Consider the following 18651-nt stretch of genomic DNA (forward strand, 5'->3'; position numbering starts at 1 on the left):
GGTGTGGCCGGCAGTGAAAGGAGGAAAGGTTGGTGGTTTAGGGCTGTGGTTGTGTAGTGGTGGGTGTGTGGGAGCATTAGGAGCACGCGAGTGGGTGGTGTGTGTATGTGTGTGTGTGTGTGGATGGTAAGGCACTGGGTAGGTATATGAAATGGGTTAATGGGTTAGATGCATTAAGGATGAAAAACACTAAAGTAAAGTGTGTTTCGTTGTACGGGTGAATGTATGGGTGTAATAAGGAGAGCATTTCAAACTTGTAAACTGAGAAATTCACTTATATATTTCCTCTTGCCGTTGGCTTCAAAAATGTCCTCCTTCATCCACATTTCCTCCACTCCCTCCCTCAAACACTCCACTTACTACCTCCACCACCTCCCCTTCCATCTTTTCCAGCCTTTTCTTCTCTTCTTTTCGTCTTTCCTTCCCTCTCTCACCTTCCCTAATATAACCTTTCGTCTCCATCTTACCATCTGTACCCTTCCCCTCTCCTTCTCTTCCTCTCCCTCTTACTCTTGTTCCCTCTCCCATGCAGCTCTCCTCTGCCCTGCCTTACCCTAACCCGCTCCATTGCTCTTGTCTGCCTTCACTCTCCTCGCATCCACCATTACGTCTTCATGTGACCAGACGAGCTTACCTTTTCTTACCTGAATTCCTCTGTCACTCGTCCCTCTCCTCCCCCTTCCTCTCTCCCTCCGCCACCTCCCTGTCACCTGCTATAGGATGTCACTGGCTTACCTTGGTGTGTGTTTACTGTTTACTTATGCAATCGTCCTTTTGTCAGCCAACAGTATAGAATGTTGAGGTAAGAGTGGGATTAAATGGATGGATATTTAATGTTTTATTGAGTTAGGTTTAGTGTTTAGAGGTGTCTCTCTTTTTCTTTTTTCTCTTTCTTCCTCTCTCTCTCTCTCTCTCTCTCTCTCTCTCTCTCTCTCTCTCTCTCTCTCTCTCTCTCCTCCTCCTCCTCCTCCTCCTCCTCCTCCTCCTCCTCCTCCTCCTCCTCCTCCTCCTGCTCTTTCCTTGACCTCTCACTCCCCACTTTCCTCCTTCCTCTCCATTTCCTCTCCATTTCTTGGTCATGGATTGCAGCTTCTCTCTCTCTCTCTCTCTCTCTCTCTCTCTCTCTCTCTCTCTCTCTCTCTCTCTCTCTCTCTCTCTCTCTCTCTCTTCCACGTCCCTCTATTTCCTCTTCCTCATTTTATTCCCTTCTTTCTTTTACTATTTTCCTTTGTCTTCTGGTATCCTATTACTATTATCTCTCTCTCTCTCTCTCTCTCTCTCTCTCTCTCTCTCTCTGGGAAAGTTAGCTATAATGAACGCGTAGATAAACAATTGAATGGATGTGAATGAACGAATGATTATACTGAATAATTAGTGTAGAAATGCATCTTCTTTTATTTGAAGGAGTGGTAGATTGGCGCATGGATGACTAGAATAGATAGATAGAATAGATAGATAGGTAGATAGATAGATAGAATAGATAGATAGGTAGATAGGGTTTAAATCTCTACGTTTTAATTTTGGTTTTATTCATTTTCATTTTCGTTTGATTCGTGTGTGTGTGTGTGTGTGTGTGTGTGTGTGTGTGTGTGTGTGTGTGTGTGTGTGTGTGTGTGTGTGTGTGTGTGTGTGTGTGTGTGTGTGTGTGTGTGTGTGTGTGTGTGTGTGTGTGTCCATGACTCATTACGGTCTTGGGGGTCTTATGATGTGCACGTGATCATACAGAGAGAGAGAGAGAGAGAGAGAGAGAGAGAGAGTGTGTGTGTGTGTGTGTGTGTGTGTGTGTGTGTGTGTGTGTGTGTGTGTGTGTGTGTGTGTGTGTGTGTGTGTGTGTGTGTGTGTGTGTGTGTGTGTGTGTGTGTGGGCGTGATTCCCCGTTCCTGACAGGATGTTGTGTGGTCATACCAAAATAAATGGACTGAATGAAGTCGTAGAAATAACAATGAGAGAGAGAGAGAGAGAGAGAGAGAGAGAGAGAGAGAGAGAGAGAGAGAGAGAGAGAGAGAGAGAGAGAGAGAGAATAGTAAAAATATGAGTGAAGTAAGGACGAGCTGAGTAGAAAGGAAGGAAGAAAGAAAGAGTGGGAGGGAGGCAGGAAGGAAGGAAGGAAGGGTAAGTGGGAAAGATAGAAGGAAGGAAGAATGAGTGAATAACAAGGTAGGAAGGAAGGAAGGAAGGAAGAGTAAGTGGGAAAGATAGAAGGAAGGAAGAATGAGGGAATAAGAAGGAAAGAAACATATGACTGGATGACGAAAAGAATAGATTAAAGAGGAGGAGGAGAAGGATCCAGGGAATGAATGGCGCTCAATAACAATAACAACACTGACCTTTGACTTTCCTCCTCCTCCTCCTCCTCCTCCTCCTCCTCCTCCTCCTCCTCCTCCTCCTCCTCCATGTCCACTTATCCCAATTCCTCCCTCCCCCTCTCTCTCTCTCTCTCTCTCTCTCTCTCTCTCTCTCTCTCTCTCTCTCTCTCTCTCTCTCTCTCTCCCCTTCATATCTTTGTCATTCCTACACCCATCCTTTCCTGCAGTGTCCTTCCAGTGGCCTTTTGCTCACTCAGTTACTTACTCACTCACTCACTCATTCACTCACTCACTCACTCACTCACGCACTGACTCACTCACGTACGCACTCATTCACCCCACAGCAGTCTGAAGAGGAGTAAAGGGTCGTCACATCTCCGCCGCTCCATCAGTCAACCTCTCGACTTGGACAAAACGACATCGAACTCCTATGACACACCTACTTCGAGTCTCCGCCGATGTCGCAGCCCAGATGACGTGCCCACCACCAGACACCAGCGCCGCCCGTCCGCTGGTGACATCCTCAACGACGATAACACCACCTCTGAGGACGAGATTGGCATGTCTGACTCTGAGGATTTCAGAAGCGATCTTAAAAGGAGTTTGGATGAGGTATTTTTGTGTTTGGGGTTTGTGTTTGTTGGGAAAGTGTTGGTGAGATTGTTATTGGGTTTTTTTTCTGTTTTTGCTTTGTTTTTTTTTTTACGTCGTGAGTTTTTTTGTTTGTTTTTTTCGTTTTTCAATTTTTTTTTGTTTTGGTTTTTGTTTTAAGAGAAGAGTGGATGAGGTCATTTTGATTGGTTTAGTCCTTTTAATCGTTTTGTTATATATTTTTTGTTTTGTTTAATGTCGAAGTGTGTGTGTGTGTGTGTGTGTGTGTGTGTGTGTGTGTGTGTGTGTGTGTGTGTGTGTGTGTGTGTGTGTGTGTGTGTGTGTTTATGAGACAAATATGTATAATGTGATTTTTTTTCTTCCATCTTATTTTCTTCTAACCTTATTTAATTCTCTCTCTCTCTCTCTCTCTCTCTCTCTCTCTCTCTCTCTCTCTCTCTCTGATCCTCTTCTCTTGGAACGATTTTATCTTGTATCTTTCATATCTCAATGTTTTTAAGACGCTGTGCACTAATAATCCAGATCTCGAGATTATAATCGGCCAGTAAGTCACTCACTCTCTCATTCACTCACCCACTCTCTCACTCAAACACTCACTTAGTCACGTGTCTCCATCACCAGGACGACAACCTGATCGTGTACGCGGAGGCCTTGTGGGATCACGTGACTCTGGACGCCGAGGAGCTGGTGTTCAAGGCAGGGGACCTCATCACCGTCATTGACTCCGGGGACAAGGACTGGTGGTGGGGCCGAATCAGTACGCGCGCCGGATGGTTCCCCGCCGCCTTCGTCAGGGTGAGTGTTGTTAAATGCAAATGGAGAAGTAACTGTGGGAAGGGTGACATTTTCTCCCATTGAATTAGTTTCTATATTCATTCAGGTTACTATTGGTGATTTTATACAGCTTTAGAAATTTATGTGGGAATTAGAATAGTGAAGACTCATGCCATTAATCTTCTGACCTCCGTAGACCCTTCCTAATGTCGATAAAATGGTCTAATGGTACACAAATCTCAAGGTAAAAACTTCAGTACCATTCTGCGTTTCTATATTCATTCTGGTTACTATTTTGGTGATTTTATACAGCTTTAGAAACTTACGTACAAGATTAGAATAGTAAAGAATGGCCATTAATCTTCTGACCTCCATAGACCCTTCTTAATGTCGATAAAATGGTCTAATGATACACAAATCTCAAGGTAAAAACTTCAGTACCATGCCGCGCTTCTATATTCATTCTGCTTACTATTTTGGTCTATGAACCTGACACTCATACAGTTCTTTTAGACAGTGTAGAATCAAAAGTAAGCAAAACAAATACGTTGGATAAAAGAGCTAAAATTACAGTGGCTAGGTTCAGATAGTTTAGGGATGGTTAGCTTAGGTCAGTTATTGTATAGCAAGGTTAGGTTTGGTTAGTATTAGTTGAGCTAGATTGGGTTAGGTTGGGTTGGGTTGGCTTTCATTAGGCCTGGTTAGGTTAGGTTAGGTTACTTTAGGTAGGGTTAGGTTGTGTTGGGTTGGGATGGGTTAGGTTAGGCTGGATTGGGTTTCATTAGATCTGGTTAGGTTAGGTTGGGTTGGTTAGTTTGGGTTAGGTTGGGTTAGGGTAGGTTACGTTGGGTCACATTGGGCTACATTGGGTTAGGTTGGGTTGGGTTAGGTTAGTCAGTCAGGGTGGATGGTGTTGGTGTGGTGGTGTTACCATTGTCACTGTTATAACTGTTACATAACGTCAAAACAGAAGCTACCACAATAAGCCAGGACGCCTGCATATGAAAATCCCTTTATTATACGCCTCCGTCCATCCATCATCCCAGTTCATAATTTTGTGTAATCTTTTAAACCTCCATACTGACTCTGTGCTAGGGCCGTGATAATTGAGTCCTTTCCGTCAGCAGCAGCAGCAACAACAACAACAACAACAACAATAATAATAATAATAATAATAATAATAATAATAATAATAATAATAATAATAATAATAATAATAGTAATATCAAAAGCACTCCAATTAGCATTATGATTGGAGATTAATTCAACTTTACTTGTTTTCCCCTTTGAAATATCACTTTATTTATATATTTTTTTACATACCCATCCAATTTTCCTAACAATACACGTAAATAAAAGTGAATAGATGCATACGACTCCCTATCTCCTATTTCGTATTTACACATCAAACATTAAACTTGCAGTATTACACAATGTTTAAGTTCTTTTAATACACCAACGCACATGTTACATTAATAAAGTTGCGCTATAGTCTTTGCAATAATGCATCTGATATTCCTGTAACCTGTTGTTGTCGTCCTGGTTGCATGATGTTGACTGTTCTGTTACTTAAACTGGTGTAATGCTATGTACTGGACTCATTCTTATCACTTCGTTTGTCAAGCTGATGTAACATTACTAGGAGGAGCGAGCGTCACACACACACACACACACACACACACACACACACGGAGGCACATATCACACTGGGGTTTCCATTACGTGTGCCTTGTGGGAAACCTGGGGATAGATTTTTAGTTTTTTTTTTTTCATGACTAAAACTTACGTACCCCAGAAGCAACAATAACCCCCACACACACACACACACACAGAGAGAGAGAGAGAGAGAGAGAGAGAGAGAGAGAGAGAGATTGGTAAATAAACAGATCACTATTCACCACATATTCATAAACAAACAAAGCAAACAGTATATGAAAAAACATTTGAGACATGAAAATAAATAACACACACACACACACACACACACACACACACACACACACACACACACACACACACACACACACACACACACACACACACACACACACACACACGCAAACAAGTCAGCCTGCTGCAGATTAAAGCTTAAGTTGACTAACCTTGTGAATCACCTTGGCTATTTATTTGTTTACCCAGTGGAGGAAGGGAGGAGGGGCGGGGGAGAGGAAAGTGAGAGGGAGTAGGGGAGAGGAAAGTGAGAGGGGGCGGGTATGGATAGTTTATCATAGTTCATCCTTCCCTCACCAGCGTTGGGGGGAGGCGGCAGGCTTCGCGTGGGCTTCGTGTTTACCTGTGGCAGCCTTAGTGTTGTTAGTCACCTGGTGCACGCTCGCCAAGTTGTGCGCTTATGGGTGTATCTTGTTTGTCACGCTCTCTGGTTTCTGTTTTTCCTTTCCTAGTATCACATCTAATATTAACCCTTTATGTACTGGAACGTATTTTTACCGTAACCTTCGGGTGCGATTAGACGGTTTTGTTTACATTAGGAAGGGTCTATGGAGGTCAAAAGATTAATGGCCAGAGTCTTCACTATTTTGATTCCCACTTAAATTTCTGAAGGTATATAAAATGGCCAAATAGTAAGGTGAATCAGTGTTATTTATTTATTTATTTATTTATTTCATTTATTTATTTTTTTATTTTTTTTTTATTTATTTATTTTTTTTTTTTTACAAATAGGGCCATTTGATCTTGTTTGCAGCGCCTTGGCTCATTTACTCACTCAACCACCCAATCCCTTAACTCATATCTCACTTGCTAACAATATCTTCTGTCTCACTTACTAACCTTATTCTGACAACCAGCCTTCAGAGTGTAGCATCAAGCATCCATCAGTCATTCATTCCCTACTTTCCTCCCTGTTATGGCAGAGCTACCCTAGTGTCCCTTCCCTCATCACCTCACTGATGCACTTAACTCTAAATTTAATCCCCCATCCCTTTCCTTTCCATCTCTTCCCCTCCCTTTTATACCCTTCCCCTTCCCTTCCTTTCCCATCCCTTTCTTTTTCTTCCCTTCCCTTCTCTTTCCTTTCCTTCTCTTTCCTGTCCTTCCCTTCCCTTCCCTTCCCTTCCCTCCCCTCTCCTTCCCTTCCCTTCCCGCGCCATCCTTCACATCACCACACCACCACCACCACCACCACCACCACCACACATCCATCTTGCCTGCCATGCTCACTTTAACACGCCCCAATCTCTTAATGTGCCGGAATTAATCGCGCTGTTTTCACTATATTTGCTTTGCCCTCCGCGCCATGCAGTTTATGACAGCGCCGGGTGATCTTATGAAAATTGATCACGTTCCTTTCTTTTCTTCTGCTGCTTCCTTTTCTCGCTTTTTTCGCCTTTTTCTTTTTCTTTTTTTTTTTTTTCCTTCATGTCCACGTGAGGTCGTTGATCCTTCACTTGTTTTCTACGCACGTCTCTCTCTCTCTCTCTCTCTCTCTCTCTCTCTCTCTCTCTCTCTCTCTCTCTCAGGCACCTACTCCTACTCCTACTCCTCCTCCTTCTCCTCCTCCTCCTCCTCTTCCACATTCATATCTATTATTCTTCTTGCCCGTATGAGATCACTAATCCTCACAAATCTGCTTCACAATGTTTTCTCCTCTACTTTTTTTCTCCACTCAAACCTGTCTCTGTCTCTCTAACTTAAATTGTCTCTCTATGGTTCTCTTTATGGCTTACCCTGTCTCATTCTCGTGTCCGCATTCCCTCCCTATCACCCTGCTGCCTGGATGCCGCAGCTTGTTCTTTCTTCTAATGTGTTTGTGCATCTCTATTCTCTTCTGTATCTTCTTTCGTCACTTGAGCTCATATTATCGCAACTTTTGATTCTTGCGTCACATAAATGATTGTTTGTGTTCCTAGGATTGCTCTGTGGTCATGCATAGATAGTTAACTGTTAAACTAGCACTGGAAAATTAAAAAAAAAAGACTTGAAAGGCAGGAAAAACTCGCAATAAGAAACGACACAATTTTTAGGAATAAAAGTATCAAATCTTAACTTGTCCTCGTCATCTTCTATATCTATAACCACCACCTTCACATCCTCATCTCAGCTTCTACCTATACTTCTCCCACTCACCCTCCCTTAACTTGTCCGCGTCACCTTCTAGTATAACCACCGCCTTCACGTCCTCACCCCATCTCCTACTTACCCTCCTCTCACTCACTCCCTCTTAAACCCTTCAGTACCAGGACGCGTTTCCATATTCATTCTGCTTACTATTGGGTGATTTTATACAGCTTCAGAAACTTATGCAGGGAATTGAAATAGTGAAGAATGTGGCTATTAATCTTCTGACCTCCATAGACCCTTCTTAATTTCAATAAAATGGTCTAATTGTATACAAATCTCAAGGTAAAAAAAATGTGAACCAGTATAGTGAAGACTGTGGCTATTAATCTTCTGACCTCCATAGACCCTTCCTAATGTCAATAAAATGGTCTAATCGTACACAAATCTCAAAGTAGAAATGTATCCCAGAATTGAGGAGGGTTAACTCATCACCTTCTATAACTACCTTCACACCCTCACCCAACCCACCCACATCTACCCTTCTCTCACTCACTCCCTTTACAGATCTTGGTGAACCAGGAGGACCATCAGAGCGCGAGGAACCACCAGGACCCGCGTAACAGAGGACCTGCGCGAAAGCTGAGTATCTCCGGCCTCTCCCACGACCAGATACGCACTAACGTGATCAATGAGATAATCAGCACGGAGCGGGACTTCGTCAAACACCTGCGAGACGTGATCAAGGTGAGCTGGGGAGAGGACGACTAATGGTGGTGGTGGTGGTGGTGGGTGAAGAGGGTGTTGTGTGTTGTGATGGTGATGGTGGTGGTGATAAGTCGTGGTGGTGATGATAGTAGTAGTAGTAGTAGTAGTTGTTGTTGTTGTAGTTGTTGTTTTAGCTGTTGTTGTAGTTGTTGTAGCTGTTTCAGTTGTAGTAGTATTAGTAGTAATAGAGTTATAGTAGTAACAGTAGTAATAGAGTAGTAGTAGTAGCATTAGTAATCGTAGTAGTATAGTAGTAATAGTAGTGGTAGTAGTAGTAGTAGTAGTAGTAGTAGTAGTAGTAGTAGTAGTAGTGATAGCAGTAGTACTTCATCTTGGAATAATATTATTCCATTACATTTACTCAACCCCCTGCCCTCTCACCCTCGCCCCCCACCACGCTCTCTTCACTCAGGTGTTACGTCCCAGGTAGGCACTCATTAGCTGCAAGGTGGTGAGAATCCGGGAGCAGGAGGAGGAGGAGGAGGAGGAGGAGGAGGAGTAAAAAGAAGGAGGGAGAGGAGGAAGAGGAGGAGGGAGAGGAGTAAGAGGAGAGGATAATTTGGCAGAGTGTTCGTTGTCCCTCGCTATTAGACTTAATTGGTATCAGTGCTTTACTCATCTCACTCCATTACCTTGTTATCTCACTCACTTCACTCACTTTTCATTCACTCCCGCTGCTACTCTCACGTCATGTCAGTCATATTCTGGTCTCATCACGTCACCTTCTCCTCACAACCACCTTCCTCGCTTCATCATCTCTTTGCCAACGTTAAACTCTCGCGTCTTGTTCTTCACCCTTACTTCTGAACCAACCACACACGCACACACACACACACACACACACACACACACACACACACACACGTCACCATCATTATATCACCCACACTTTTCGTTCTTTCTTTCCTTACGCACGCTTCATATTTTCTAATGAATTTAAAGTTTAGGGGGGGAGAGAGAGAATATGACGAGTAGTTGAAGGAAAAAATACTAGGATTCAGTGGATGGCTAAATTAAACACGAATATTTTTTGAGGAGGATGGGACTGACTGACTGACGGAGTGAGAAGGAGGAGGAGGAGGAGGAGGAGAAGGAAGAGGAGGAGGAGGAGGAGGAGGAAACTTAGTAACGAAAAAATAAAAAGAAAAAAGGACCCTCACACTACCTTCCTGTCTACCTATCTACCTACTTACCTACAGCAATTCCTACTTAGAGATAGGATCGATTACTGGCAGATGATCATAGAAGCGAAGCCTAACCTAACCCATTTCAACCTTCCCATTATTCTCTCTCTCTCTCTCTCTCTCTCTCTCTCTCTCTCTCTCTCTCTCTCTCTCTCTCTCTCTCTCTCTCTCTCTCTCTCTCTCTCTCTACTAGTATCTAAATATCTAATCGTGTCTTATTATTATTATTATTAGTAGTAGTAGTAGTAGTAATGGTAATCTAGCAGAGTGAAATAAGTTATACTACAAGGTTTTAACTCGCTCACATATTCACTCACTCGCTAACTCATTCACCCACTCGCTTACTCACTCCTTCACTCAATCTCTTCAGCGAACTTTAATTAATTGGTTGAACTCCTGGCGAGCCCCCATGAACGGCGGCGGGCGGCGGGTGTGCGAAGTGAGTTAATCTGAGGATTGGGATGGGTGCTGGTGGGCAGGTGGGACTGGACCGGACCGCTGAGTCGGGTAAAGCAGAACTGGTATCTATCTTCACACACAGACACACACACACTGCATGCTTGTTGTCCTCGGCATATGGTCAGTATTCTTAAATGCTTAGCTCTCTCACCAGTCACCATCACTGCTTTCCAAAGGCTGTAATTGAAAATGTTCATGTTTTTAAGGGTATTTTTATAGTTCCGGTGATGGACTGACAATATTTCTAGATTATTGTAGGAAGAAACTGTCTTGAAAACCCGGTTAGTCGTCTCTTTGGCCTTGGAAAACTGTCGTGGTGAGATAGCAAGGCGTTTTTTTTTAATATAGGCAACTGGCTACAAGCGACGCCACGTGAACCTCCCTCGCTATATCTTGTCTGTTGCTGTGCTGTGCGTCAAACTACCGATAGCTCGTCCATCCATCCACCCAACCATCAGTCAATCAGTTAGGCAATGCACTTGTGTAGAAACGGGCATAAATGAATAAATAAAAGTGTAATCCAGGCAAATATTTAACCTCTTTTGTACTATAACACGTTTTCATATTCTTTCTGCTTACTATTTGGTGATTTCATACAGCTTCAGAAACTTACGTGGGGATTAGAATAGTGAAGACTCTGGCCATTAATCTTCTGACCTCCATAAACCCTTCCTAATGTCAATAAAATCGTCTAATCACGCCCAAAACTCAAGGCAGAAATGCATCTCGGTACTGCAGGGATTTATAGGGAATCAGGTACATAAAGGACATTCAGAGTATCTATTCCCTCGTGTATATCCTTCATCATTGCAGCACTGACCGGGAAAGAAACAGTGATGACTAACGAAGGTGAGGTTGATAAAGGAAGCAATAATAATAAAGAACAAATGAAGGCAACGCAATGCTCATCACTAACCAGAACCAGACAACGCATCCAAGAGAGAGAGAGAGAAAGAGAGAGAGAGAGCGCCAGCCTAGACAGCTCACCAATTAACGTAACCAGAAAATGTCAGCGCGATTAGCTGCATCTGACATCTAACTTCACTCACCGAACGCAACCACCCTACCAGAGACGCCGCCTGGTTCGCCTTTAAACGGTGGTGGTGGTGGTGGTGGTGGTGGTCGTAAAGAAACCTAAAATGCGTTGGGAAATAGCAGTGTATGAAAATTTTAATATCTTTCCTCTCTCTCTCTCTCTCTCTCTCTCTCTCTCTCTCTCTCTCTCTCTCTCTCTCTCTCTCTCTCTCTCTCTCTCTCTTGTGCCTATACTACTACTACTACTACTACTACTACTACTACTACTACTACTACTACTATAACTAATACTATTACTACTATAACTTCTTTAGTCGGTGCTACATGTGTCTTGTAGTATTTGTAACCCAACCGTAGTAACAGTAATATTTAATAACCAGTACATAAAATATTCGGAAGTAATACATAAAAGTTTTATATTCTTGAAAACCAAACTAGGATATCCGCAGCCTATCTTATCCCAGCTTCCTCTGACACGCATTGTAGTGAAAAGTTACCGAGAGGGATTTCTTGAGTGTATTTTCCATGTTCTAGTGTCAGATTCTTTTTCTTTTTTTTTTTTTTTTTTTTACTTATGAGAATTCTGGTGATTGTCTGTAGAAATAGTCATGGTGAGAGGATCAAGGGTTTATGTTCCGTGGATGCAAGATGCGTGTGTTTGCCGTTAGGGTAGTGAGTGGTGCGGCTGCTGAGTGCTGATGGCTGTGATGGATGCCTAGGCGGAAGTCGGTCTTCAACTGTTCATACTTTACTCTAACCGCTGCACGTCAGTTATAGTAAGAGAAATAGAGTTAATGACGTATTTTATCACACTGCAGAAAAATTTACTATATAGAAGTGGAAATTTACCAACAAAAACCTAACTTAATTTTCTCAGTAATGCCGCGTTATTTGGTATTAAGAGAAAGTGTTCGTGGTTTAATTTACTGTAATCCAGAGGGCAAAAGTTATGTATTGTATTATGGAAGAGGATATTTATCAAGAAGCCATAATATATTTCCACTTTAATGTCCACAGCTCAAATATCGCAGTATTATGTGATCAGTTTCAACTCCTTTAGTATCGGGACACATTTTTACCACGAGTTTTGGGAATAGTTGGACGATTTTATTGACACTAAGAAGGGCCAATGGAGATCAGATGATTAATGGCCAGAGTCTTCACTATTTTAATCCCAACACGAGTTTCTGAAGCTGTACAGAAATAATAAAATAGTAAGCAGAATGAATATGGAAACGTGTTATATGGCACTGAAGAGATTAATTAAGCGACTGCCACTGTTGCTAAATGTAAAGGACTTGAGTTGCTTATTATTATGTTCCTCCGTGATAGACATCGTGTGTAGAGATGACGTCTGGGCACATGCAGGCTGATAGAGTACCTACGGTTTTGTATTGGAGTTTTTCCTTAAGTATAGATATAAAAGAAGGGAAATAAAACTATGCTTGTGAATTTAGTTGAATGCAAATAACAATAGGAAGGAAAAATAGTCGCGTCATGTCAAACCATACCATGTTACGTTCATATCTTATTCCCTTTACGAGTAGAAAGAGGAGACGGGGTAGAAAATGAAATATGGAAAGAATAATAAAAGGGGAACAATATTAATAGCGTTAGTATGGGAAACAAAAAAAAGAAGAAAAAGCAAGAGACCAGGTACACATTACGTGGTGACTGGTAACGACTGACTGCCATCTCAGAAAAGCACCATACCAGTTCCCATCATTCCTTTCCTTCCAGTCATAGCTGTCAGTAAAAAAAAAGACACCATGCATTTTGGAGAGAGATGGAGGAAGAGAAGTAGATGCAGATGAGGAGGAGGAGGAGGAGGAGGCGAAGGGGTATTGCGGCGTGTGTGTTCATCAGGTGCTTCTTTATGCAAGTGACAAGGCATAGTTCCGCGTGACATATTACTGCGCCTCTCATTACTCCTTCTCTTCCTCTTCCTCCTCCTCCGTTTTGTATTTCTACCACCTTCTTTATTTGAAATGTATCCCTCCAGTTCCTCAATACATCGTTTCTTGCCTTGTTTTTGTGTAGCTTTGTTTGTTTCCTCTCTCGATACACGTAGACTGCACTTCTTGCCTCTTCTCGCCTCATTTCCTTCCCACTCACCCGCTCTTTGTCTTACCCTACTTCCCTCTTTCCCTCCTCCGCCTTTCCTATTTTCAGTTTCTATCACCACCTTCTCTATTGCTATTTCAGCATTTTCATGAAGTTATCTTCTAGTTATGTCCTTTCTCCACCTTCCAATTCCTCCACTAAACCTCTCTTTGTACCCTCCTTTCCTCTTCCGTCGATCTCTTGTTTTAAGTTTCCATCACCACCCTCTCTGTTGCGATTTCAGCATTTCTGTGAAGTTATCCTCTAGTTAGTTCCTTTCTACCTTGCATTTCTTCTTCACTGATCCACTCTTTATCTCATCCTCCTTTCCTCCTTCCCTCCTCCGCCTTTCTTGTTTCGGGTTATTATCACCACCTTCTCTATTGCCTTTTTAATTTTCAGCATTTCCATCAAGTTATCCTCCATAGTCATTTCCACTCTCCATTTTGCAGGGTTACCTGATGCAAGTGTGCAAGCGGGGCGACATGTTCAGCAAGGAGCGCATCGCCACCATCTTCGGCAACATGGAAGCGCTCTACCACTTCCAGAGCGGCTTTCTCAAGGAGCTGGAGGAGTGTATAGACTGGCAGGAACCTCACAAGTCTTGCATCGGGGCCATCTTTATTAGAAACGTAAGTCCAATCATCTTAGCCTTATCTCTCTCTCTCTCTCTCTCTCTCTCTCTCTCTCTCTCTCTCTCTGAGCACCATGTTGTTTTAATTATTACTAAACTTTGAAGGGGATGGTACCTCATTTCTCAGTTTCCTATTAAGAATTGGGAGTGAGTAGGAGGAGGTTTGGAGTTAATTCCTTAAATGATGAAAAGAATTTTGTTCTACATGAAAATAGTTTGTGTGTTTCTTGTGTGGGAAGGTCAGTGTTTGATTACTGGTTGTGAGGCTTGGGTTGTTAAAGATGAGGGTGTCAAGAGGCTGGAGTGTTATGGAAAGATTGTGAAGATGTGAATGTGCAATGAGAGATGGCCCAGTGATTGAAAGGTTGAGAAGTGTGAGCGATACTTTTTCATATACTCTCCTGTCCTCTCTCTCTCTCTCTCTCTCCCCTGCTTCATGTATTCATCTATTCTACTCTTCTCTGTCTTTCCCTGACCTCATGCACTCATCTATTCTCTTGTCCTCTCTCTTTCTCCTCTTCCTCATGCATTCATCTATTCTCCTGTCCTCTCTCTCTCTCTTTCCTCTTCCTCATGTTTCTCTCATCTTTCAGCGGGAGAAATTTGAGATCTACAGTGAATACTGCAACAACCACCCAGCAGCCACCTCAGCACTGCAGGAGCTTTACCAAGACCAGCGGTATGTGCACTTCTTTGAGGCGTGTCGGCTGCTGCAGGAGATGATTGACATTTCCCTCGATGGCTTCCTCCTCACTCCTGTCCAAAAGATCTGCAAGTACCCACTGCAGCTGCAAGAACTGCTTAAGTATACCAAGGTAGGATTCAAAGCTAATATTCTTCACACAGTGCATTGCAATTTACATTTGTTTCTGTTTCACTGATTTAGATTGCTAGATGTGCTTTCAAAATAGTTCCAAAAGACTGTATATGACATTTATTTCATAGGAGCTTTCATTTTGCTTCAAGTACAGTGTAATTTATATGAGGAAAAGATCTCATATAAGAGAAATAAAAAATAGCAATATTGTGTAAGACTTTTTTGTACATACTGCTTTAATTGCTGTATTACTGTGAAAGTTTGAATGAAAAGTAGGTAATATCACTATTCAGAAACCTTCACATTACATACCTATTCCTGGATAAAGGCTTTGTGGCAGGCATCAGCAGGAGTTGGGTGTGGTAGTGACAGTTTTCTTGCCTCCCAGACGGACCACCCAGACTACAGCAGTGTGAAGGGCGCACTGGAGGCCATGCGGGATGTGGCTCTGCTAGTAAATGAGCGCAAGAGGCGGATGGAGTGCCTGGAGAAGATAGCATCATGGCAGATGACGGTGGAGGGGTGGGAGGTGAGTGGTCAGGTGGATGAGTGGCTTGGCACTGTCATGCTGTACACTCTCAGGAGCATGATCTGTTATAACTGTTCTTTTCTGTGAAGCATTGAGCATTCATTCCCACATATACACATTTCTAGGTACAGGTAACATTGGTACTCCATTAGAAGGCCATGACATGTGAATAATGTGAGTGTTTCATTGGTTAAAATATGTAATTATGATATATGTCTGCAAATGTCATGGCTGTTGATTAATTATTTTCCTTATGTTTTCTCTCATGTGTTTTGCCAGTAAATGTCACTTAATCATGTACAATGTCAATTGAAATATTCATTTAAACATGATTGGGATAACATACAGGAAGACAGCAGATAAAGAATTCAGGAAATTAGGAAACACCATTGTAGCTACTCTTGTTGAACATAAAACTTCCTGGAGGGATGGGAGGTGTCCAGCCTTCCACTTACTGACCTTTATAGCCTACAGTATGTAACTCATATGTTCCACCCACAGTACTTTCTTCCACTCATGAATAATGCAAAAAAAAATACACCAGCATGTCTCCATTGCCCACCATCTGTGCTTTTAGGTGTTTTCCGGCATTCCCCATTAACATAGCTCTTGGTGCATTCATTAACTCCTCACACCAACAAATTAGGAAACTTTTCAGCAGCAACTGATTAAAACCATTCTTTGCTCTCGCTAGGGGCCAGACCTGCTGGAGGAGAGTTCACAGCTGATCCACCAGGGGGAGGTGACCAAGGGGGCAGGCGGTGCGTGGCCGAAGGATGTGACGCTGTTCCTGTTTGACCACCAACTAGTGTACTGCAAGCGTGACCTCCTCAAACGTAACACCTTTGTGTACCGCGGCCGCCTCAACCTGGACATGTGTGAGGTGGTGGACATGCCGGCCAATAAAGGTGAGGAAACTGTGGTGTGGTGCTGTGGTTAGTCATTACTTTGATCACTTGAGGTGTGGTGCGCCAACAGTGAGGTTATCTATCGCCACCTTTGTTACAGGAATGGTGCTTATCACACCCAAGAAATCCATTGAGTGGTGATCAGACTCAATACTACACTCTTCTTCCACAAACATTCTTACCACAGAGCTTGTAGGTTGTGTGGTGATCATGGTGTCTGTGTGCTATTTTACCTGCACTTTCATCTTTACTATCACTACATTTTTCCTTTCTCCATGAACAAATGATGTAACACAAAAATGTTAACTCATTCAGGGCTTTTTGTACCGGTAGACTCGAGCTTCAACATGAGTAACGGCTGGAAGATTCACAGTGTTGCTAAGAACAAGTGGTACACCTTCTCCTGCAAGACAACCCCAGAGAAACTCAAGTGGATGGAAGCCTTCAGGTCAGTGGTGAACTAACTTAATTTCTCTTTTTTTTTATACCTACTCGTACTACTTTAGTCTGTTTTCTTCAAAATATTTTATTCCAGTCAGTTTCAGAAGTTATTTCAAAACTTTCTATCCCAGTCATCACCATCATTTTGTCATGTAAAACACAAACCTTCCATGAACAGGAAGGAGCGAGCGTTGGTAGCAGCAGATGAGACCGCTGGCTTTGTGGTAGGTGAGAAGGCCAAGAACCTGGCCAGAGTGGCAGCACGAAACCAAAGGAACCGACCCAAGAGACCAAGAAGTGAGTATGACCCCAGCACAGTTGTCCACTTGGCCTGTATCTCTGACCATCCCCAAATACTAGATCAGGAACTTACACCTCTTGTTTTGCCCCCACCAGTTATAAACAAATTTCCCTCCTCTCAACTCAGGAAAGCTATGATATATCTTTACCTCCAGTGAAATCCATTAGGTTTGGCACACTCATACCAGAAGCATAGCCAGAAGCAGCAGCAGCAGCAGGGAAGGGAAGTATGTATGTGTAGGGGAGAGAAGACACCATCTGCATAACTCGTACTACTCTTCAACAGCAATCCACAAAATTGACATTTGGTACACGACATGAAAATTGCAATACTCTCATATAATCTGCCTAAAAAAGATGGTGTACAAGATAAAATTAGAATGAGAAAAAAGACCAAAGCACCTTCCCCACCAGCACCAAGAGCAGCACCAGCACCAGCACCCACACTTTCCTGCACCACACGTTGCTGTTTGTCCGTCCAGCATGCCCCTCACTGCCGCACCACCCACACTGCACCTCTGCCTTGTGTCACCCTCACCAGACACAAGCCAACCCTCCACCCCCTAGTGACCCATTAGAGGCAGCATGCTCACCCCATCCCCGACATGTGCATGGCATACCAGAGGCACCACACACTATTTAATGTCAGGTGCCAGGCATCCAACAGTGCCAAACATCTGTGTACAGCTGAACCTAATACAGCAAACTTCTGTGCAGCATGACCTTATAAAAGCATCATTAATGTAGATGATAAACAAATATGTAAATGATGTTAGATCAGATGAGTGTGTTAGCCTGAGAGTCACACCACACTTGTCACACTGCAAGGAATCAAGATACTACATACTTGCTGAAAAGTGCCTCAACTTCACCAGAAAAACTCAATGCTGTCATGGTATCAAGAATCTGAAGACTTCTATTTGACACTCACTCTACAAATTATCATGTCAAGTGAATGTTTGACCACAATTTGGCTTCAAAGGTTATTAGTTGCTCAGCAAAGTGATGTGCTACTTTATGCATGTGAATCAGTGTTGAGGCAGACATCAGAATTCCCTCACAGAATGCCTCAAGTTTGTCAGGGAGTGCTATGAAGGACAACACTGCTCCTTTCTGACAACTCTTGTTTGTCAGCACAAAACAATCTCATATACAAGTCCTGCATTGCTCACACATCTTTATTAAACAGTTGCCTTCACTATACGTACATCCATAAACAGAGTCATGAGGTGCACTCAGAGCCAGCCAAATTGATTTGTCATGTAAATAATTGTGAATGAGGGACTGTGTTTCTCATACAACTTTCCTGGAGCTTCATTGCCATTGTGGACTGCTCCGGATAGCCCATAAGTACCTTGGTCTGGCTCTGAGTGTGACCTGCTCACCTCACCTCATCACACTACTAGTCCAGTTTAGTTCCTGGAGTGTGTGTGTGTGTGTTTAATAAAGCCACCTGTGATCAGAGATGAGGAATTGTATTTGTCATTGTTTTTACTTGTTTTTTGAAAAGATGGAGGAATGACAAGATGGATAAGTGATGGCATCATTATGGTGTGTGAAGAATACAGCATGGGTACCTGTGATGATGGAGAGCATGGTGGAATATGGGAAAAAGACATGCATCAATGTGGATTGGCTATGTTGTGGAGATGAAGAATAATGATTATATAAAGAAAATCTGGAGTAAAATCAAAGATCCCAACTGGAAAGGAAGACTAATTGAAAGGTGGAAGGTTGGGTAGAAGAGCAGGTGTAAGAGGTGAT

General features: G+C 42.8%; 1 protein-coding gene across 5 annotated transcripts in view; it reads left to right on the plus strand.

Annotated features, from left to right (window-relative positions):
• Window positions 1-18651, plus strand: part of LOC123514494 (rho guanine nucleotide exchange factor 9-like) — a 76277-nt gene that overhangs the window by 51432 nt on the left and 6194 nt on the right. For all 5 annotated transcript variants that reach the window (XM_045272375.1, XM_045272376.1, XM_045272377.1 and 2 more), the window contains exons 3-11: window positions 2651-2918; window positions 3540-3713; window positions 8277-8456; window positions 13711-13890; window positions 14486-14707; window positions 15098-15238; window positions 15933-16146; window positions 16480-16594; window positions 16766-16884. In XM_045272375.1, coding sequence (XP_045128310.1) covers window positions 2651-2918; window positions 3540-3713; window positions 8277-8456; window positions 13711-13890; window positions 14486-14707; window positions 15098-15238; window positions 15933-16146; window positions 16480-16594; window positions 16766-16884 — 1613 coding nt within the window. The remainder of the gene's footprint in view (window positions 1-2650; window positions 2919-3539; window positions 3714-8276; window positions 8457-13710; window positions 13891-14485; window positions 14708-15097; window positions 15239-15932; window positions 16147-16479; window positions 16595-16765; window positions 16885-18651) is intronic.

The sequence above is a fragment of the Portunus trituberculatus genome, chromosome 38 (genome assembly GCF_017591435.1).
Source record: "Portunus trituberculatus isolate SZX2019 chromosome 38, ASM1759143v1, whole genome shotgun sequence".
Classification (NCBI taxonomy): domain Eukaryota; kingdom Metazoa; phylum Arthropoda; class Malacostraca; order Decapoda; family Portunidae; genus Portunus; species Portunus trituberculatus.